The sequence below is a fragment of the Hemiscyllium ocellatum genome, chromosome 6 (assembly GCF_020745735.1).
Source record: "Hemiscyllium ocellatum isolate sHemOce1 chromosome 6, sHemOce1.pat.X.cur, whole genome shotgun sequence".
Taxonomy (NCBI): Eukaryota; Metazoa; Chordata; class Chondrichthyes; order Orectolobiformes; family Hemiscylliidae; genus Hemiscyllium; species Hemiscyllium ocellatum.
Window position 1 is genome coordinate 107,839,828 of NC_083406.1, and position 23,613 is coordinate 107,863,440.

General features: G+C 43.8%; 1 protein-coding gene across 1 annotated transcript in view; it reads right to left on the minus strand.

Moving 5' to 3' along the window:
* The window catches only part of oca2 (oculocutaneous albinism II), a 539,836-nt gene that overhangs the window by 401,079 nt on the left and 115,144 nt on the right, over positions 1 to 23,613 (minus strand). Inside the window, exon 4 of the mRNA XM_060826999.1 lies at positions 6,751 to 6,933. Within this exon, the coding sequence (XP_060682982.1) occupies positions 6,751 to 6,933 (183 nt within the window). The remainder of the gene's footprint in view (positions 1 to 6,750; positions 6,934 to 23,613) is intronic.

Here is a 23,613-nt window from a genome sequence, read left to right on the forward strand (position 1 = left end):
TGAAAGGTCAGGAGTATTGTGGAATACTTCCCACTTGCCTGGATGGGTGCAGCTCTAACACTCAAGAGGTTTCGCATCATCCAAGATAAAGGCCACTTGATTGGCACCAGATTCACAAGGAAGTGGCATGGCTGATGGCACCACCATAGCCGGTCAAATCTCAGATGGCGACGAAACAGATTATAGACGGGAGGTGGAAGACCTGGAAAGATGGTGCACTGAGAACAGCCTAACTCTCAATGCTGGCAAAACCAAAAAACTCATTATTGACTTTTGGCGGGATGTTACTTATGCCCACCACCCCCCTACACATTAACAGCACAGAGGTGGAACGAGTGGAGTGTGTCAAGCTCCTGGGAGTGGTCCATTGACTACTGATACTTAGCTGCAAGATTCACCACAGAACCTTACCAACAGCTCCTTAGGAGCACCTTCAATAAGCAAGATGACTAGAGTCTAGAAGGTTAGGGGTAACAGATACATATGAACACCACCTGCATGATCCCCTCCAAGCTACTCAACTCAGAAATATATTATCTCTCCTTCAGTGTCACTGGGTCAAAATCCTGGAAATCCCTCCCAAACAGCATTGTGGGTCAATCCGCAGCACATGGACTGGAGCTGTTCAAGATTGCACGGAGCCATTACCTTCTCAAGGGCAACTAAGAGTGAGCAATAAATGCTGGCCAGCCATCAACACCCATGTCTCATGAATAAATAAGAACAATTCAAGTATGTCAGAGTCAAAAATAACAATTTGTGAATTGAATTGAATTGAATTTATTGTTGCGTGTACCAAGGCACAGCGAAAAGCTTTGTCTTGCGAGCAATACAGGCAGATCACAGTGTTAAATAGCATGGATAGTAAATAATAGGTCAACAGCGGCAAAAACAAAAACACAGGTACTATGAGTTTGAGAGTCCATTCAGTATTCTAACAACAGGGCGGTAGAAACTGTTTCGAAACTGGCTGGTGTGTGTATTCAGGCTTCTGTACCTTCTCCCCGATGGTAGAGGTTGTAGAAAAACATGACCAGGGTAGGATGGATCTTTGAGAATACTGGCAGCCTTTCCTTGACAGCGGGCCTGGTAGATAGAGTCTATAAATGGGAGGTTGGCCTTTGTGATTGTCCAGGCTGAGTTCACCACTCTCTGTAACCGTCTCTGATCTTGAATAGTACAGTCTCCATACCAGGTAGTGATACATCCAGACAGAATGATCTCGATAGCGCACCTATAAAGGTTGGCAAGGGGTATTTGCCATCGTGCCAAACTTTCTCAGCTGCTTGAGGAAGAAGAGACGTTGTTGGGCCTTTTTAACCAGTGCATCCACATGAAGAGTCCAAGAAAGCTTGTTGTTGGTGAACACTCCCAGGAGTTTGAGACTCTCCACTCGTTCCACCTCTGTGCTGTTAATGTATAAGGGGGGGGGGGGGCATGAGTAACATCCCGCCAAAAGTCAATAATGAGATCTTAGGTTTTGCCGGCATTGAGAGCTAGGTTATTCTCAGTACACCATTTTTCCAGGTTTTCCACCACCCATCTGTAGTCTGTTTCGTCGCCAGCTGAGAGTCAACCGACCATGGTGGTGTCATCATCCGTGCCACTTCCTCGATGGTGTCTATTTTAACAGTCACCATGATGATACAACATGGTAAGACTTCCTTAGAGTTGCACAGATTTTATGCCAATTAATGAGCTAGAGTTACCCAAAGTTTCCTCACTCAGCTCATTTGTACTTTTATTAGTCACTGGCATGAAAACTTGCAGTAATTACCTGGAAACTGGAGAACAACTTTTAAAAGGGCTCAGGTGGTTAGCACTGCTGTCTCACAGTGCCAGGGACCCAAGTTTGATTCCAGCCTTGGGCAACGATCCGTGTGGAGTTTTCACACTCTTCCCGTGTCTGCGTGGGTTTCCTCCCACAATCCAAAGGTGTGCAGGTTAGGGTGAATTGGCCTTGCTAAGTTGCCATAGTGTTTGCGTATGTGTAGGTTAGGTGCCTTAATCCGGGTAAATGTAAAGCAATAGGGTAGGGGGAATGGGTCTGGATGGGATACTCTTGGGAGGGTCAGTGTGGACTTGTTGGGCCGAATGTTTCCTCACTGTAGAGATTCTATGATTCAACCCGTATATTTCAGCATCTAGCTAAATGGCTCTAAGGTAAGAATACAGTACCTAGGGATTAAAAGTGTGTTGCTGGAAAAGCACAGCAGGTCAGGCAGCGTCAAAGGAACAGAAAAATCGACATTTCGGGCATAAGCCCTTCTTCAGGAACCTTCCAGCAACACATTTTTAAGCTCTGATCTCCAGCATCTGCAGTCCTCACTTTCTCCAAGAATAGAGCACCTGTCTTACACTCATGACTTTCAGATAACGGCATTCAAAGGTTCATTAATCTTTTCAGAATACAGTATTTCAAGAACTACATCTACAATGGGCGCACCTGCCTCCAACAGGCTATGGGCAATACTGTCCAAAAGAGAATAACACTCTCATGCCCCCTTCAAAGAAATTGAAATTGAAATTGAAATCAGGAGATACAGCCACTTGGGATAACAAGAGGTCAGCTGGGATTATTATTCCTCCTGGCTGGAGGGAGTGATACTATCAGATCAGGAGCCAAATCCCTCACTCCAAGACCTGTAAAGCAGTCCTGAAAGAAGATCATTGATCTCACTGGGACAAGCAAGATAGCAGGTCGATTCCTTATTGACCCTTCCTCCTGTGGGTACTCTGCATCCTCCTGAAGCAACACTTGTGCATATAAATCTGGATTTACACAGACCTATGTAAACAAATACATATACATATTGCAGATGTGAAGAGCTAGTTCAAAAGAACACAATTTGAATTTTATTCAGATTGCCCTGGTCAGAATGATTGCACAGATAGCCAATCACATAGCAATAATTTGGCATTGAAATCATCAATTAATATATTAATTGGAACTATGTAGGATAAACAGAAACTGCATTCCTTTCCAGTCACTGAAATGTATAAAATTGTTGAAACTCTATCCCTTCAGTTAACCAATCATCCAGCAATGCTACCTATTGTTGTATAAAGTAATGGTTATGAAAAAGTTAACACTGAACTACATTGATTCCATCCATACTAAAGTCATCACTCCATCTTTAGTTTGAAAAATTGTTAGTGTTCCTCAAGGTTCCAATGGAAACAGATGTGACCTGTCTGGCCCCGATTATGGTAATTACCCCTAATTAGTTAATGTGAATACTTAATGATATAATGTATGAACTATGCCTTGTTTTGCAAGACAAATTTCCTTTTTGTTAAGACCCCCCTTTGCTCTATCCTCTATTACTGCTAACTGTACAGGTCTGAAAATGTGTTGCTGGAAAAGCGCAGCAGGTCAGGCAGCATCCAAGGAACAGGAAATTCGACGTTTCGGGCATAAGCCCTTCATCAGGAATGAGGAAAGTGTGTCCAGCAGGCTAAGATAAAAGGTAGGGAGGAGGGACTTGGGGGAGGGGTGTTGGAGATGTGATAGGTGGAAGAAGGTCAAGGTGAGGGTGATAGGCCGGAGTGGGGTGGGGGTGGAGAGGTCAGGAAGAATCCAGCAGGCTAAGATAAAAGGTAGGGAGGAGGGACTTGGGGGGAGGGGCGATGGAGATGTGTGATAGGTGGAAGGAGGTCAAGGTGAGGGTGATAGGCCGGAGTGGGGCTCCAGCAGGCTAAGATAAAAGGTAGGGAGGAGGAACAACAACACATTTTCAGCTCTGATCTCCAGCATCTGCAGACCTCACTTTCTCCTCCTAACTGTACAGGTCCTCAGCTTTAGCCTTGAAAGAAGAAGTGGTGGCAGCAACCATCCCAATAACAGACCACCAGAAGATACAACGTGCTGGTAGAACTGGAATCTGAAATGACCACAGCTACCATAAATTAACTGATAGTCACTAATGAAACGTTCAGTACAAATGTGGAATTTCACCCACACCACTGCTCGGTTTTTTGACTATCCAGCACTGCCACCTTCAGCAAGAAAGAGCAAATTTCTTCATAACCATTGTTAATGAAAGTAACAATGCCGTCAGGTTGAAACCATGCAGTGTCGCTTTTGCTAAATTGCTCAAACAAAACTGAATGGAATAATGTGTTTGATAAATGGACCATAAAGGAATCTCATGGTAACCTGATACCCTGAGCTTAGGCCATAATGTGAACCTAAATGATTGGGAAGAAATACAAGGATTTTCTCAGACTGCATAATACTACCTTTTTTGTCATTGATTTCCTGGAGAGGACATTGATCTTATCCATGTTGAGGGGCGCGTCCCCTATTGGGAAAAGTGGGACCATGAGAGGAGATTCCCCAAGCCTGTGCATTCTGTCCTGAAGTTGTTTAACCTAATGGCCTCCCACTCCCATCCCTGACCCTCTTCAGTTGGGAGAAAGTGAGGACTGCAGATGCTGGAGATCAGAGTCAAAAAGTGTGGTGCTGGAAAAGCACAGCAGGTCAGGCAGCATCTGAGGAGCAGGAGAGTCAACATTTCTGGCATTAGCCCTTCATCAGGAATGGCATATGTCTGTAACATCGACTCTCCAGCTATTCGGATGCTGCCTGACCTGCTGTGCTTTTCCAATCTCTCTACTGTTGGGCTATGAATTGTGTCCAGGTGGGTAGTGGCCTAAAATGCCATTAATTGACTGTTTAAAGCCTTCAATTATGGTGAGATTGGGCAGGCTTATCAGTGCCGTACCTACCCCTTTACAAAATCATTGCCAGGTCCAATACAGGTTAAAGTCATGGTTTTTGCTCCACATTCGTAAACTCACTTGGAAGTGATACTGAGACTTGCCCCAAATGGTTAGATAGTGTCCTATAAAAATGTATCAATGTAAGGCAAATCAGGGCAGGACCTTTGGATGCAGGTTCACAGTCCCTTGAAGGTGGAGTCACAGCTAGATAGGGTAGTGAAGGCAGTGTTTGATACACTTGCCTTCATTGGTCAGTGCATTGAGTGTAAGAGTTAGGATGTCATTGCAGCTGTACAGGACATGGGTTAGGCCACTTTTGGAATACTGCATTCAATTCTGGTCCCCCTGATATCGGAGGCAGTAAAGATTTACCAGGATGTTGCTGGGGTTAGAGGGTTTGCGTAATAGGGAAAGGCTGAATAGACTGGTGCTGTTTTCCCTGGAACATCAGAGGCTGAGGGGTGACCTTACAGAAGTTTATAAAATCGTTAGGGGTGTGAATATGGTGAATAGCCAAGGTCTTATCCCCAGGGTAGTGGAGTCCAAAACTAGAGGGCATAGATTTAAGGTGAGAGGAGAAATCTTTAAAAGGGACCTGAGGGATAACTTTTTCACAAAGGGTGGTGCGTGTATGGAATGAGCTGCCAGAGGAAGTCATGAAGCCTGGTACAATTACAACATTTAAAAAGTATCTTGATGGGTATATGGATAGCTAGGGTTTAGAGGGATATGGGTCAAATGCTGGCAGATGGGACTGTCTCAATGTCACTATCTGTGGTTGTCCTCTAGTAATTTCTGGGATCTGGGTTTATTGAGATTGGAGGGGGGGGGGTCAAGTTGTAAGTAAACATTAAATTTTATTGAACTATGTCTTCCAATTACACCAGGACAAGATTTTACACAGGGCTTCTATGAAGAAGTTTCCTGGTATCTGGCAGTCATGTGATTATACATCACTGATGATGCTTTTTATCTTGCCTACATATTACCATTCACCCATTACAATACATACAGAATAACTATCAAACAAAACTTGAGACCTAGAGAGGTAAGGAGGTTTTAGGACAGTGACCAAAAGTTGGGTCAAAGATAAGGAGATAGGGAACATCTCACAGGAAGAATAAATGCAGCAGACATTTAGAGGAGGAAATTCTAGAACATAAATACAAGAAAGCTGAAGCTGTGGATAAAGTGATAAAATCAAGGGTCAATCAATGACCAGAATCAGAAAGATAAAGAGATATTTAAGGACTGTTGTGCTGAAGGAGATTGCAGAGTTAGGGAGGGGTGGACAAATGGAAGAATTTGAAGCTAGGTATGAGAATTTTAAAATTGAGGCTTGACTGGACTGGAAGCTAATGGAGGCAAGGAAGCGATGGGTGAATGTTGCAAGCTTGGGTAAAGGCTACAGAATTTTGAATATTATAGAGGGTGCAGTGTGGTGGACCAGCAAGAGAGCATTAGGACAGTCAGGCCTAATTGTAAAAAAAAATGCACGAATTGGGCTTTTAGAAGAAATGGATGATCCTAAACCGATGGAAGAAAATGGGTCTTGTAATTGAGAAGATAAAAGGCCAGGAGTTATTTTCCCTGGAGCATCAGAGGCTGAGGGGTGACCTTACAGAGGCTTATAAAATCATTAGGAGCATGAATATGGTGAATAGCCAAGGACTCATTCCCAGGGTAGGGGAGTCCAAAACTAGAGGGCATAGGTTTAAGGTGAGAGGAGAAATCTTTAAAAGGGACCTAAGGGGGCAGGAGTTCAACTTGGGAATCATATAGGGATGCACACAGTCAAATTCAGGCTCAAACAGACTGTAGGAGGAGGGATGGAGTTGGTAGCTCACGTTTGTAACATGCATCAACTCTGCCTGCGTGAGGAATATGATGTGCAGCATGGGCCCAGGAAGCTCAATCAAGCAAGATCAAAGCCTTTCCAAGCAAAGAGGAGGAAACCAGAGAGAAAATGAAACTAGTCATCAGCAGAAAACTATTAAACAATAGTCAATGTAGGATATTGATTACCTCAGCTTGTTAGGAAGTATGAAGTTCAGGTGGAGACTGTCCAAGATGTCACATTTCTCGGTGGAGTTTGATGTAGACAGGCAGCCAACCTCACTTCCCAGTCGGCCTCGTTGCTCCAGTTCACCTGAATTGTACTCCCATGATTCATCAGGATCTGCTTCATAAAGTGTCAGGTAGTTTCTCCTGGCAACAGATAATGAGAGGACAGTTAATGAAGCGCACAGTATCCAGTGCTTTATTAATAGGGGCACAGAGCACCACCCCCCATCTTTTCCTCCGCTGGCACCACCCCCCACCTTTTCCTCCGCTACATCGATGACTGTATCGGCGCTGCCTCGTGCTCCCACGAGGAGGTTGAACAGTTCATCAACTTTACTAACACCTTCCATCCCGACCTGAAATTCACCTGGACTGTCTCAGACTCCTCCCTCCCCTTCCTAGACCTTTCCATTTCTATCTCGGGCGACCGACTCAACACAGACATCTATTATAAACCGACTGACTCCCACAGCTACCTGGACTACACCTCCTCCCACCCTGCCCCCTGTAAAAACGCCATCCCATATTCCCAATTCCTTCGTCTCCGCCGCATCTGCTCCCAGGAGGACCAATTCCAACACCGCACAGCCCAGATGGCCTCCTTCTTCAAGGACCGCAGATTCCCCCCAGACGTGATCGACGATGCCCTCCACCGCATCTCCTCCACTTCCCGCTCCTCCGCCCTTGAGCCCCGCCCCTCCAACCGCCACCAAGACAGAACCCCACTGGTTCTCACCTACCACCCCACCAACCTCCGCATACAACGTATCATCCGCCGCCATTTCCGCCACCTCCAAACGGACCCCACCACCAAGGATATATTTCCCTCCCCTCCCCTATCAGCGTTCCGCAAGGACCACTCCCTTCGTGACTCCCTCGTCAGATCCACACCCCCCACCAACCCAACCTCCACCCCCGGCACCTTTCCGTGCAACCGCAGGAAATGTAAAACTTGCGCCCACACCTCCACACTCACTTCCCTCCAAGGCCCCAAGGGATCCTTCCATATCCGCCACAAGTTCACCTGTACCTCCACACACATCATCTATTGCATCCGCTGCACCCGATGTGGCCTCCTCTATATTGGTGAGACAGGCCGCTTACTTGCGGAACGCTTCAGAGAACACCTCCGGGCCGCCCGAACCAACCAACCCAATCACCCCATGGCTCAACACTTTAACTCTCCCTCCCACTCCACCGAGGACATGCAGGTCCTTGGACTCCTCCACCGGCAGAACACAACTACACGACGGCTGGAGGAGGAGCGCCTCATCTTCCGCCTGGGAACCCTCCAACCACAAGGTATGAATTCAGATTTCTCCAGTTTCCTCATTTCCCCTCCCCCTACCTTGTCTCAGTCGGTTCCCTCAACTCAGCACCGCCCTCCTAACCTGCAATCCTCTTCCTGACCTCTCCGCCCCCACCCCACTCCGGCCTATCACCCTCACCTTGACCTCCTTCCACCTATCCCACCTCCATCGCCCCTCCCCCTAGTCCCTCCTCCCTACCTTTTATCTTAGCCTGCTTGGCTCTCTCTCTCTTATTCCTGATGAAGGGCTTATGCTCGAAACGTCGAATTCTCTATTCCTGAGATGCTGCCTGGCCTGCTGTGCTTTGACCAGCAACACATTTGCAGCACAGAGTATAAAAGCAAGGATGCCATAGGATCCAGGTTCAGCCTCAACTAGAGGATTGCATGTGAAATAAAACCAGAACATATTGGAAATACCCAGTACGTCTGGCAGCATCTAGATTTAGATTAGATTAGATTACTTCTCTGTAGAGAGAGAAAAAAAAAGTTCATGTAGAAAACAAAAACAGCTAAAGAACTGCAGATGCTTGAAACCAGAAACAAAATCAGAAATTACAGGAAAAGCTCAGAAGATCAGGCAGCATCAGTGCAGAAAAAGCAGAGTTGATGTTTTGGCTCTGTTCTGATAGCAGGTCATTGATCTGATACAGTAATTCATATTCTCTCCACAAATGCTGCCCACCCCGCTGAAGATTTCCAACATTGTCGATTTGTATGCGACTTGACCAAGGTCTGTGCAGGGTTGTCAGGTTCCCTGCATGGCAAAAGGAATGTGTCTCAGGTTGGGCCCTTGGGTAATCTGGGTCCAAATCTGCGCGCTACCTTTCACTGAACCAGAAGATGCCTACGCTTTTTGGTAAGGCCACAGCAGGCCCCAAGGTGATCGTGGACTGCCTTTGGGTGCCAACCTCACCTTCTGTCTAATTTGGAGATTAGCATTTAATCATGAGCGATATGGGGTCAGGACCTAGAATTTACCCAGTGCTTTGGTTTTCCTTCCTTCCTTCAGTGGAGAAGTAAACTGATTCCATCTAATGCAGACTAAAAGCAACACAATTCTCAATGAGAGATAGTGGTGCGTTGGCAATGCCACTAGAAATCCAGAGACTCAGATAAATGCTTTCAAATGCAGTTGCAAGTCCAACCATGAAATCATTGTCAATTATCATAAAAATCCATCTGTTCCACTAACATCTTTTGGGAAGGAAACTTACTTGGTCTGGTCTACATGTGACTCCAAACTCTCAGCAACATGGTTGACACTTAGCTACCTTCTGATAAGGCCGAGGAAGCGAATCAATTCCAGAGCAGTAAGGGATGTGCAACAAATTCTGCTCTTGCCATTAACAACCAGATACAATGAAAGAATTAAGAAACATTATTGAAATCAGGTAAGAAGATGAAACTTAAGCTGGATGGAGGTTTGCTCATTGAGCTGGAAGGTTCATGTTCAGATGTTTCGTTACTATATTAGGTAACATCTTCAGTGAGCTTCCGGATGAAGCTGGCATCGTCCGGAGGCTCACTGAAGATGTTACCTAGTATGGTGACAAAACGTCTGAACATGAACCTTACAGCTCAGTGAGCAAACTTACATCCACAGCCTCAAACCGAGCCACAAATCTTCTCAAAACATTAAACTTAAGCTTTTAACTATTCTTTGTGCAAATGTACCTGAAGGAAATTCCAATAATTAGACCAATCCAATGATTAACAGGGATAAACTAAACAGATAAATGTCAAATTAAGCTTTTTTTCAAAATTTTTTTTGATAGCTAATTCTATAAATGCAGCAATACAGACCAAAAATTGTTAATGTAATAAAGCTCAGTTTGGGTGGCATGGTAACTCAGTTGTTAACACTGCTGCCTCAGTGCCAGGGGCCCAGGTTGCCTTGGGCATCTGTCTGTCTGGAGTTTGCACGTTCTCTTCGTGTCTGCATGGGTTTCCACCGGGTGCCCCAGTATCCCCCTACAGTCCAAAGGTGCATAGGTTAGGTGAATTAGCCTTGGGAAATGCAGGGTCACAGGGATAGCAGGGATTCTCTTCAGAGAGTTTGATGTGGATTTCATTGGCCAAATGGCTTGCTTCTGCACTGTAGGCATTCTGAGCGCAAATAGATGATCTTAGGGTGGTCTACTGCAGTGAATGGACATCTTGGTGGAAGCAGAATCAAATTGGTTTGAATAGGTCAGGGTTTAGATTAGAGTGGTGCTGGAAAAGCACTGCAGGTCAGGCAGCATCCGAGGAGGAGGAAAATCGTCGTTTCAGGCAAAAGCCCTTCATCAGGAATTTGCCCGAAACGTCAATTTTCCTGCTTCTCAGATGCTGCAGACCTGCTGTGCTTTTCCAGCACCACTCTAATCTACACTCTGATCTCCAGCATCTGCAGTCCTCACTTTCGCCTGAATGGGTCAGGGTCTAAGCTTGTGATTCATTGCTTCACTAGCAATTAAAAGATGTTGAGGCCTCTGGAACCATTTCCCAGTGAAAAGTGAAACAATTGAGAAAACAAATAAAGATCAAACAAATAGAAATGAAATCAATTTTATGAAATCCAACCAAATCTTGGAGCAGTTTGATTAAAAGTTTTCAAAATCTTAAGTTAGGGCACAAGATAAACTATTTCCTCTGGTGGGAGGGTAGGGGATGTTGAGGTTCATTTGGAGGATTCAACAGGACATCAGACTTTTTTTGGAAAGTGATGGTGTGTGAAGGTATGGGGAAAAGCCAGAAGGTTGATACTAGATAATTGATCTGAAATGGATAATATACCTGGTACTGGCATGATGGACGCAATATACAGTAATAAATGTGATTCTGGGAAGTCTAAGGATAGGGAACAAAATGTAAAAATTAGAGTCAGACCTTTCAGGAACTACAGAATGTGGTCATCAGGAACACAACTGCCAATATTGGCAGCACAGTGGCCATTGTTAAATGGCTGGAGCTACGACATCTGCCCTTCACAGAGCAGTAATCCCCACTTCAGGGAGCTGCCAACCAGTCAGACAAGGTGGCAATCCCGCAGTGCCAGTGGAAGCAATTGCCACTGTTGGAACCGCGAGCACTACTTTGAGGAAGTGATTAAGTTGATAGATGAATGAAGGGCTGTAGATGACATATAAATTAACTTTAGTAAGGCATTTGATAAGGTTCACCATGGTAAACTATTGGAGAAAGTGAAGTCACATGTTGTGCAGGGTGTTCAAGCTAGGTGGATAAACAACTGGACATTAGTGAGTACTGCAGTTGCTGGAGATTAGAGTCAAGATTAAAGTGGTGCTGAAAAAGCACAGCAGGTCAGGCAGCATCCGAGGAGCAGGAAAAATCACCCTTCATCTGGATGAAGAACTGGTTGAGCAATAGGAGACAGAGAGTAGTAGTTGAAGGGAGTTTCTCGAAATGGAGAAAGCTGATCAGTGGTGTTCCACAGGGGTCAATGCTGGGGCCACTGTTGTTTGTAATATACATACATGATCTGAAAGAGGACATTGGTGGTCTGATCAGTAAATTTGCAGATGACACAAAGATTGGTGAAGTAGCAGAAAGCATAGAGGACTGTCAAAGAATACAGGAGAATACAGATAGACTGGAGAGTTGGGCAGAGAAGTGGCAGATGCAATTCAACCCGGGCAAATGTAAGGTGATGCATTTTGGAGGGTTTAATTCTAGAGCAACGTATACTTAAACGGAAGAGCTTTGGGAAGTGTTGATGAGCAGAGAGATCTGGGAGTTCAGGCCCATTATACCCTGAAGGTGGCTGCACAGGTGTATAGAGTGGTCAAGAAGGCATATGGAATGCTTGCCTTCATCGGACGGGGTATTGAGTTTAAGAGCTGTAACATTGTACAAGACTTTAGTTTGGCCGCATTTAGAAATTTGGGGCAGCATGGTTGCTCAGTAGTTCGCACTGCTGCCTCACAGCACCAGGATCCCAAGTTCGATTCCAGCCTCGGGTGACTGTCTGTGTGGTGTTTGCACATTCTTCCCGGGTTTGTGTGGGTTTCCTCCGGGTGCTCGGTTTCCTCCCACAGTCCAAAGATGTGCAGGTTAGGTGAATTGGCCATGCTAAATTGCCCATAGAGTTAGGTGCATTAGTCAAAGTGGGTCTGCATGGGTTACTCTTCGGAGGGTCAGTGTGGACTGGTTGGGCCGAAGGGCCTGTTTCCACACTGTAGGAAATCTAATACTGTGTATACTTCTGGTCACCACATTACCAAAAGAACGTGGACGCTTTGGAGAGGGTGCAGAGAAGGTTTACGAGGATGCTGCTTGGAATGGAAGGTGCTAGCTATGAAGAGAGGTTGAGTAGGTTAGGATTGTTTTCATTAGAAAAAAAAGAGATTAAGGGGGACTTGATTGAGGTCTACAAAAATCATGAAGGGTATAGACAGGGTGGATAGTGATAAGATTTTTTCCAGGGTGAAGGATTCAATAATAAGAAGTCACGTGTTCAAGGTGAGAGGAGAAAAGTTTAAGGGGGATACACGAGGAAAGTACTTTAAACAGAGGGTGGTCCGTGCCTAGGACGTGTTGCCAGCAGAGGTAGTAGAGGCAGGCACAGTAGATTTATTTAAGGTGCATCTGGACAGATGCATGAATAGGTTGGGAGCAGAGGGCTTCAGATCCTTAGGAATTGGGGCGATAGGTTTAGACAGTGGATTTGGATCAGCACAGGCTTGGAGGGCCGAAGGGCCTGTAACTGGGCTGTAAATTTTCTTTGTTCTTTGTTCAGTCTCCAGATTCTAAATCCCAGTCACAGAACAGAAAGAGGTCCTTCAGCCCATCGAGTGGGCCAAGGTTTAAGGTGAGAGGGAAAAGGGACCTCAGGGGCAATATTTTCACACAGAGGGTGGTGCGTGTATGGAATGAGCTGCCAGAGGAAGTGGTGGAGGCTGTTACAATTGCAATGTATAAAGGCATCTGGATGGGTACATGAATAGGAAGGTTCAGAGGGATATGAGCCAAATATTGGTAAATGGGACTGCATTCATTTAGGATATCTGGTCGGCATGGACGTGATGGACCAAAGGGTCTGGTTCCATGCTGTACAGCTCTATGATTCGATGTCTGCGCATCCAGGACAAAGGTAAAAAGGGGAGGCCACTAGGTTGGGGAGGATGAGAGGGTTGGGAGTAAGAGTACACAGCTTTATTGGAATAGTCAAGAGTGAGGCAACACCCCGGGGTGAGGATAAACCTTGGGACAAGAGAAGGGTCCAATCAGGAAAGGGAGCCTGTGATTGAGACACCAGTATTTCACTTCCATATTCTTTTAAAAACTTCTTCTCAAACTGTCAGGGTGGAATGTCCAGCTTCTTCTTCTTATGCACCTCTTCAAGGTCAAGACTGATCATTCTGAGATAGCTAGCAAGTCCAACCCACAATCTGCAACCACTGCCACGGTGCAGGGCAGGCAGTATTTGAAGGGGTGGGTGCGTTGTTTCAAAATTTGTGCGATCCCTCCCTCTGGTTACCTCCAATTGGCTTCTGCACATTCCCGATGAAGTCTCTCGTTGCCTTCCCAGGTTTGCCTTCTCCATTTCGGCTGACCACAAGCCAGACAATCCTATACAAGCATCTCTAAAACATTACTATGGTCCTCCAGGCCAGAGATTAAGGTCATGGCTCATTAGGCAGCTTCAGAAACTTTGGCAACCTGCAATAGGTACCACAGAACAATGGAGGCACCAGCGGCAACATCAACATCTTCCCCAAACTCAGCAGAAAGAGAGTCATCGAAGAGCAGCATCCTGTTCCATGCCAACAAGCTGAGTATTACAGTGTCCACCACTCAAACCCAGTTCCACAGGGCAGTACCCTTCAGTAGGATATTAGGCACCAGATTCCTGAAGCAACTGCTCTCCTTAGAACCCAGTCACGGTAAGAGAGTTCTCAGAAGTCAACATCCTAGCTTAATCCATCAATATAACTTTGACACCATTGTACTATCTACAGGCTCAAATGTCATAAAAATGTTAGAGGGGAGAACTTTGATCTTAGTGCTGTTGGGCACAACTTCACTGATTCTAGAGGGTCAGGCAGCAATGTGGACCTCAAACTGCAAAGGATGCACAGCTTTATTCAATATTAATGAGGAATATGGCAAAAAATTTCTCCCCCATTTAATTTATAAAACAATGTAACAACGTAAAATGGTTACACATGTACCACCTTGAACATCTGCAGGATGGAGAAAATGCATCTCAAGCATTTGTAGTCATTTTCGCAACAATGTAAATGGGATTTTTGTGAAGTCAATATTGCTGCAAGACGTCAAGGAGTTGAAGAGATTCAATATCAGCCACAACGATTACATCAGGCAACAACTGGGCTTCAGTTAATTCCTTCAAGTAAATTGCAAAAATGCAACTATTCAAATTAGTGCTATTTGAAAGGCTTTTTTTGTTAGGAAGGAAAATAGATTTTACAGCATCAACACAACTGTTAAGGTAAGGCTAGTCCATAGAATGTACAGAGGTTTTCATATAAAACTTTGCAAGCAACATATGAAAAATTCAACCAGGTACCAATAGATTGCTGCTGTGCATTTAAATAGCTTCTCATTTTGTCAATGAATTGTTGTGCACTGAGGCAGGCTGAGGAATTTGCAACATCCACTTGCCATTGTTCTTCCTAAAACCATAAGAAATACGAACAGGAACAGGCTATTCAGCTAATTGAGCATGTTCCGCCATTCAATAGGATCATGGCTGATCCCATGTTTCTCATGTCCATTTTCCTGCATTTTCCCCATAAACACAGATAAATTCTTGATCCATGGAGGAATCAATCTCAGTCTTAAATATACACAAGGGCTTGCCCCGCACAGCCCTCTGTGGCAAGCAGTTCCAAAGACTTTCTACCTTCAGACAAGAAATTCCTCCTGATCTCAGTCTTAAATTGACATCTTCTTATTCTGAGACTATGCCATCTGGTCCTAGACTCTCCCATGCGGAGAAATATCCTCTCAGCATTTCTCAACCTGTTGAGTCCCTTAAAATCTAGTATGTTTCAATGACATCACCTCTCATACTTCTAAATTCTAGACAGTAAGGTCCCAACCTGTTTAACCTTTGCTCATCCCTCCATACCAGGGATCATCCAGTGAAAAAGTATCTTTCCATAGATAGTTTCCATGGAAACTGCTCAAAATACTCCAGGTGTGGTCTCACCAGTACCTTGTGCAGTTGCAGTAAGACTTCCCTCATACACCAACTACCCTTGAAATAAGGGCCAATGTTCCATTAGCCTTCCTGATTACCTGCTGTAGCTGTGAGCTAGCTTTCTGTTTTGTGTACAAGTACCCCCAAGTCCCTTTGTGTTGCAGGTTACTGCAGCTTTCCCTCACATAAATAATACTCTGTTCTTGAGTTCTTCCTTCCAAAATGAACAACATCACAATTTCCCAATTGTATACCATTTGCCAATTTTCCGCCCACTTTCTTAACCTCTTGATCCCTCTCTGTTTGTATCCCCTTCAAAACTTGCCTGTCCACCTATTTTTATGTCATCGGCAAATCTGGCTACAGCTCATTTACTTCCTTCCTCCAAGTGATTAACATACACCATAAACAGCTGTGTCATCAGCCTGATCCATGTGGAACCCCCCAAATGCGAAAAAGAACTCCTTATCCCCACTCGCTGTTTCCTGACCATCAGCCAATTCTCTATCCATACCAATATATTATCTCTAACACCGTGGGCTCTCATCTTGTGACTTAGCCTTTTGTGAGGTACCTCATCAAATGCCTTCCGAAAGTTCAAACACAACACATCTACAGGTTTCCCCACTATCCACCTGGTTGAGAATTCCGTGAAAATTTCTAATAAATTAGTTTGACATGATTTCCCCTTTCATGAAACCGTGCTGTGACTCTGCTGATTAGATTATGATTTTCCACATGTGTTGCTGTTGATTCCATAATAATTGATTCCAACATTGTTTCCCAAGAATACATTTTAGGCTAATCAGGCTATAGTTACTTGCTTATTGCCTCTCTTCCTTATTGGATAAAGTGCTACATTAGCATTTTACCACTCCCCCAGGACCTTTTCAGAAGGTTACAATAATACCTCCATTATCCCTTACTTTAGTATCCTACTCCATGGCTCCAGAGAATGTGTTTTACAAAAGTATAGTAATTATAATCAGGTGGACCTCTAAATATGAGGTCCTTGATTGGGACTGTTAGCCTGGTCCAATCAGGAAGCCCTGCCTGACCAGTATAAACAGCAAATAGCCTGGGTGTCCCTTGGAGAAGGAGCACACGGTGTCCACCAACACCCTTGAGCTTTTCAGGGAAAGGTGGGCACCACAGGGAGTGGAGTGCATTATTTCCCTCCCCAACTCTTTAGATTTAATCCCTGCCCTCCCCTGTCACTATTTGATCACACAGCATTGCCCTTTGATGTGAAGGGCACTGCTTGTCACAGGCCACTCGGGTGTTTCCTTTCTTCCTGGTGGTGGAAGGTGAATAAAGATTCATACACCTTGTCTCTCTCACTGTGTCTCACACCTGCACACACACAACATGGGTGCTGGGGAAAATAAGCACTACCGCAGTTAGGGGGTAGTGTGGGGATAAAATATATTTAAAAATATAAACAGGAGGTGGTGTCCCTGGAGAAGGAGCACACAGTGTCTAAAAACTCCCTTGAGCTGTGGGCGCCGCAGGGAATCAAGTGTATTATTTCCCCCTCCAATTCTATTTAGATTTAATCCCTGCCCTCCCCTTCACTGTTTGATCACACAGCATTGCTCTTTGATGTGAAGGGCACTGCTTGTCACCGGCCACTTGGGTGTTTCTTTGCTTCCTGGTGGTGGAATACAAATAAATATTTGTACACGTGTTGTTTTTCACTGTGTCTCACACCTGCACACACACAACATGGGTACTGGGGAAAAATAAGCACTACCGCAGTTAGGTGGTAGTATGGGGGGAAAGAATAGAAAAAACACTATATAAACAGGAGATCCTCCTTGGAGAAGGAGCACGCGGTGTCCACCAATATCCTTGTGGTTTTCAGGCAGAGGTGGGCACCATGAGGCGTAGAGTGTTCTACTTCTCCCTCCAATTGTATTTTGATTTAATCCCTACCCTACCCTCCCTTTCACTTAGGCAATGCCTCTATAGAGAAGGGTGCTGCTTGTCACTGGTTACTCGAGTGCTGTTTCTTCCTAGCGTATGAATAAAGTTTTCTGCATTCACTGAGTCCTACACTCACACGACAGGGGTGCTGGGAAGAACTAGGCACTATCGCTGTTTGGTAGTAGTGTGGGAGTTTAAAAAAAGATATATACATAAACAGGGGATTTAGAATCTCCTCAGTTCAGGGGACTGACTCCGAGCTGGCTGGATAAAGCCAGTGTACTGTGCGTAACTAAATAAAGGGTGAGTTGGTGATGAGACACTGGCCTCTGTGTACTTAATTCAGAAATACTGGACCAAATCAGGAAATCTCTCACGTTTTTGATTCAGCTCATTAAATGTTATAATGCATATTAGGATTAGCTTTCATCTATAAATGGTCTGTTACTGTATTGGCTTTGCAAATGTTAATACAGTATTCATGCTTAAACTGAGTAGTATTAAATCCCCTAAGATCTAACCTACCTTAGCCTGAGTAGTCGGAAATTCAAGTACAATACTTTCAAAAAACTGTATCTGAGTTGAAAAAAACCTGTCTGATTCTCAAAGTCATTTGTCATTATCTTTGATCTTCTTTCTCCCAATTCCTTCTATACATCTTTTTCATCTCAATATTAGTTCTCCAAGCATGATATATTGCACCTACAAAGGAACCAATAGGCAAGCAGAAATTTAATTTGTTCAATAGGTTAATAAAGGTAATCTTTCATATATTATTGTAGTTAATTCAGATTTTGTTCCAATTTTCCACAATAACTCAGTCAGCAATGTGTCCCCAAATAAAAGTACGCCCTTGTCCAGACCAACATTAATCTCTTAGACAACATCACTAAGAGTGATAGTTCTGGAAGAACTCAGCAGGTTAATTCTGCTTTCTCTCCACAGATGCTGCCAAACTTGCTGAGTTTTTAAAAAAATTTATGTTTTTGTTTCTGATTTCCAGTATCCGCAGCTCTTTGTTGTTTTTAACACTAAAAGAGATTATCTAGTCATCATCTCAGCGCAGTTTCAGGAACCCAGCTGGTCACAAATTGTCTCCTCTACTTCCTATATGACATTGGCAACTTCAGTTCAGAGGCATGTCATTTCCTGTGAAGCACTTCGAAATCTCCTGAGGTTATGAAAATGCAAAGTTACATAAACATAAGTTCAATGTTGTTTTATTCATTCACAGGATGTGGGCATCGATGTTTAGGGCAGCATTTGTTGCCCAAGAGATGGTGGTTGTGAGCTGTTTTCTTGAACGACTCACTGTACATTTTGAGATGTAGACACCCACGATGCTATCATGGAGGGAGTTCCAAGGTTTTGATCCAGTGACAGTGAAGTGATAGGATAGGAAGTGACAGGGTAGTCCCATCCTGTTTCTCTTGTTTTAACCAGGTCGCTTGTTAGGCCAGTTCACACTACAATTCAGGGTCAACCACATTGCTGTGGGTCTTGAGTCACATATACTTCAGTCTGAGTATGGATGGCAGATTTCCTTCCCTAAAAGGCATTCATGAAACAGATGGACTTTCACAACAACTAATAATGGTGACAACCAGATTTACGTTTGATTCCAGGTTTTACTGGATGAAATTTTACCACCTGCCAAACGAAAATCATTCAAATGCTCATTTCAACACCTCAAGCACCCTAATGAATACCACACAGCACTGAAATACTTTGCCAGTCAATGGGATAATGGTTTATCTGATTAGAATTTTTTTTTAACAGTTAGGTTTTTATTCTTACACATACTCAAGGGTGCAAGAGTCCCAAGAAACATTCCTGAAGAAGGGCTTATGCCCGAAATGTCAATTCTCCTGCTCCTTGGATGCTGCGCTTTTCCAGGAACACACTTTTCAGCTCTGATCTCCACCATCTGCAGTCCTCACTTTCTCCTAAACGAAAATCTATTCCATACTCCTAAATTATGATCCTGTCTCTCTAGATTACTAGTCCAGTGACATCAAATCTCAAACTCCGAACTAATAAAACTGCCATCTCAATACTAGGTCCCTCATTAAAATGCTCATTTCAACACCTCAATCGCCCTAATGAATACCACACAGCACTGAACTACTTTGCCAGTCAATAGGATATGGTTTATCTGATTTGAATTTTTTTTAACAGTTAGGTTTTTATTCTTACACATACTCAAGGATGCAAGAGTCCCAAGGAAAGTGCAAAATGTCACCACACACAGCACTTCCTTAGGTACAAAATTTTAGTTACAAAAGTAGAAAATTAAAGAAATAGATTTAAAAGATCAGCAGTACAATTTTTAGTACAAAAGTAGGAAAACAGAGAAATGATGTCAAATATTGTGATCCATTTCTGAAGCCATGGGCCTACACACACCCCAGGTTGGGCATCCCTAAGAGGGCTCACTTTCCCCTGCACTGGACCAAGAGCTGCCTATACTCACCAGCCACATTTGCCACCGACCGCCACTGCTGACCTCCATTGGTCAGTCCAGGCTTCTGCCCCAACCGCCATGGTTGATTAATTCCAACTATCCCCCCAATAAACTTTCATCATCTGCTGATCAAAAACTAACACTGTTTACACTGCCTTTTGAATTGAAGAGTTCCGAGGACTCTCAAGCATCTGCAAGGAAATAACTCTGTTTATCTCTGTCTAATATGGGCAACCCCTCATGCTTAAATGTTGACCAACCCCACACTGGTTTTAGATTCTCCCACAAGAGAAAGCATTCCTTTTGTTACATCTCACTTGGTAGCGCTGGTGATTAAACCCTGCTATTTCTGGTGTCATCACAAAAGTTAAAGCTTTGTAGAAAGTAGGTAAAGTTCCCCAAAATGCCTGATTTTCAGACTCCAATTGATTGAAAGCATCGATCAAAGAAAGTGAGGACTGCAGATGCTGGAGATCAGAGTCTCGAGAGTGTGGTGCTGGAAAAGCACAGCAGGTCAGGCAGCATCCGAGGAGCAGGAGAATCAACGTTTCAGGCATAAGCCTGACCTGCTGTGCTTCCCCAGCACCACATTCCCGACTGAAAGCATCGACCAGGTTTCTGTACCAAACAAAAATCATTATTTATTACAAGTAAATAAATTCTAGCAACAGATAACTGTCAGCATATCATACTATTGATTGAAACTCTAATCTCCTACTCAACTTTCCCTTACGCACATACACGGAAAAACAGAAAGGGAAAACAGGTTTTAAGGCAGAAGGGTAAAACTGGAAAGACAGTTCAGTCATCTTTGTTCCCAGGTTCTGTTGCTGAGATGATCCTTATGAATCTTTCTCCAGATGCTTCCATTCATTTATAAGAAACACAAAGGTTCACTTATAAAACATCTCTGACTTATCAGCTAAAAGTCACAGCTTACAGTAACGGGTTGCAGAAAAGATAAACTTGTTTTCTTCTCAGAATTACAGAAGCATAGAGCTGTTAAAGTGCAGGAGGAGGCCAATTGGCCCACTTGCCTGTACTGGCCCCTCAAATTAGCATTATCACCTGGTGCAAATGTCGTGCTTTTTCCCCATATCCTTGCACACTACTTCCATTCAAATAATTAGCCAATGCTGCCTCAAATGCCTCATTTAAAACGGTCTCCACCATATTTCCAGATAACTACTCACTGAGTGAAAAGGTTTGGTTTCCCATCACCTTTGCTTTTTTTTTGCACATCAGTTTTAATCTATGCTCTCTTGGTTTTATTCCTTTTACAAGAAGAAACAGCTCTTTCTTTTCCAGCCTGTTCATGATACTGAAATCCTCTTCTCTCCAAGGAGAACAGTCCCAATGTCTTCAATCTGTCCTTAACTGAAGGTTCCCATGCCTAGAAGCAAACTTGTAAATTACTCCTGCACTGTTCAGGTTTAAAGTTAGCTTTGAATGCAGAGAGACTGCTCCCAAACTGAGGAAGAATTGAACACCTGTTTCTCTCTCTAACTTTTTACCAGCTCCAAATTACTTCATTTATCTGAGAACTAATCCACAGTTGTTCACAAGCAAAAGTCTCTGCCATCGATAACTAGTCATTAGTCCATAGACAAATCCGCTTGTGGTTACCAACCTTGTTGAAATAGGGTGCAGGATTATCGGGGGAAAGCAGAAGATTGGCACTAAGTAGAGCTGAATATGTATATTTTTCCAAGGATGTAATTATTTGAATAATAAAGGGGATGAAACAATGCCACAAGACCATGCTTCATTTACATGTGCACAGTACTTGAATGGTCTTGCATCCTCAGAACCAGCTCTCAGAGTTAACAGAACCTCTGACACTTGGGTTTACATCTGTCAGCCAGGGCTCCCTAATTGGATCAGGTGCATAGCCTCAATCAGGAGTTATGGACCAGGCCAGACACCTCAAAACATTTCAGGAAGGTAGCCCAGACCTTACTTTGCAAGCTGTTTTAAGCAGGTGTAACATGGATATTCCAGGAGAGATGCCGCTGGATAAACCACTTACAAAATTTAGTTACAACATTACTGAAGGAATCACAAACTTAACCTCTCCAAAAACCCAACAGAACATCCCAACTTAAATGATGCTGTTCCAAATACTTGTGACATAAACAACCCTTGGCACAAAAGGTAAAATCAAACTCAGGGTCTTACAGGCAAGAGGTCAGAGAGAGTACCAGCCTGGAACTGCATCTATGGGTCTAGCAGATTTTACTACACTGCTACTAAAAAAAACAAACCAAACCAGAGAAAAGCTGAGCTGAGAGAACTGGCTACTCCCCTTTCATTGTACAAGTGTTTTTTTTTTAAACTTGAAAGGCTTCTGTCTGAGGCAGTATCTGTTAGCTATTATAAAATTGGGCCCAAAGCCTTTCAACCCCAGACTTTTCAGAGTCTGTGTCATTTATAACCTCTCTGAAATGAGAAGCCAAGGACAGCATAACCTTGTTAAAGGAGCAGCTTTGTCACACCTCCCTACTTAAAAAAATGAACCATGAATATCCAAAGATGGCTTCATTTTAAAACCCCTTAAACCCAAATTGCAAGCACTCTAAAACACACATATACATTACATTAACTATAAACGTGCAAACATGCACAACTACATTCCGTTTCAGGCTGTTGTACTCCTGCCATCAAACGCCTCCGTTTCTCATTCGAGTCTCGACAATGTGTCAGCAATCATCTTTCTTGTCCTGGCACATGCACAATTTTCAAACTGAATGGCTGTAACAACAAGCTCCATCTAAATAGTCTGGCATTTTTGTCTTTAAGTTTCTTCACAAAATACAGTGGGTTATAATCATAAAGTCATAGAAATATGCAGCATGGAAACAGACCCTTCAATCCAAATCATCCATACTGACCAGATATCCCAGCCTAATCTAGCCCCACCTGTGATCACCCAGCCCTTATCCCTCCAAACCCTTCCTATTCATATACCCATCCAGGTGCCTTTCAAATGTTGTAAGTGTACCAGCCTTCACTACTTCCTCTGGCAGCTCATTCCATATACGCACCACCCATAGCATGAAATAGTTGCCCCTTAGGTCTCTTTTATATCTTTCCCCTCTCACCCTAAACCTATGCCCTCTAGTTCTGGACTCCCCCATCTCAGGGAAAATACTTTATCTATTTATTCTGTCTCTGTCCATCAGATTTTATAAACCTCTATAAGGTCACCCCTCAGTCTCTGGTGCTCCATGGAAAACAGCCCCAGCCTGTTCAGCCTCTCCCTATAGCTCAAATCCTCCAATCCTGGCAACACCCTTGTGAATCTTTTCTGAACCTTTCAAGTTTCACAACATCTTTCCGATAGGAAGGAGACCAGAATTGCATGCAATATTCCAAAAGTGGCCTAACCAATGTCCTGTATAGCCACAACATGACCTCCCAATTCCTGTACTCAATACTCTGACCAATAAGGGAAAGCATACAAAACGCCTTCTTCACTATCCTATATACCTGCAACTCTCCTTTCAAGTAGCTATGAACCAGCACTCTAAGGTCTCTTTGTTCAGAGTATATGATTACTGGTAACAAACGCTAAAACGTAACATCAACACCAAGCTCAAAGTCTCCTTCTCAGCCATCGAATATTTCTGCTGATGAATGTTCAACTTCCTGGACTTCTTGCCATCTTCTTGCAAGGGCACAGCACCAATACCCACATCACTTGCATTAATAGCCACCTAGAATGGCTTTGCGTAATTAGGCATGGCTAATACTGGGGCAGTGGTTAACACAGCTTTCAGTCTGTCAAACGCCTTCTGACAGTCCACTGTCCACTGAAACTTCATGCCTTCCTTTAGCAATTCAGTGAGTGGAGCAAGCCACACTACTAACATTTGATACAAATTTTCAATAAAATCCACTCAATCCCCAGAACTGTAACACTGCTCTTTTTATTGATGGCATCAGAAACTTTCC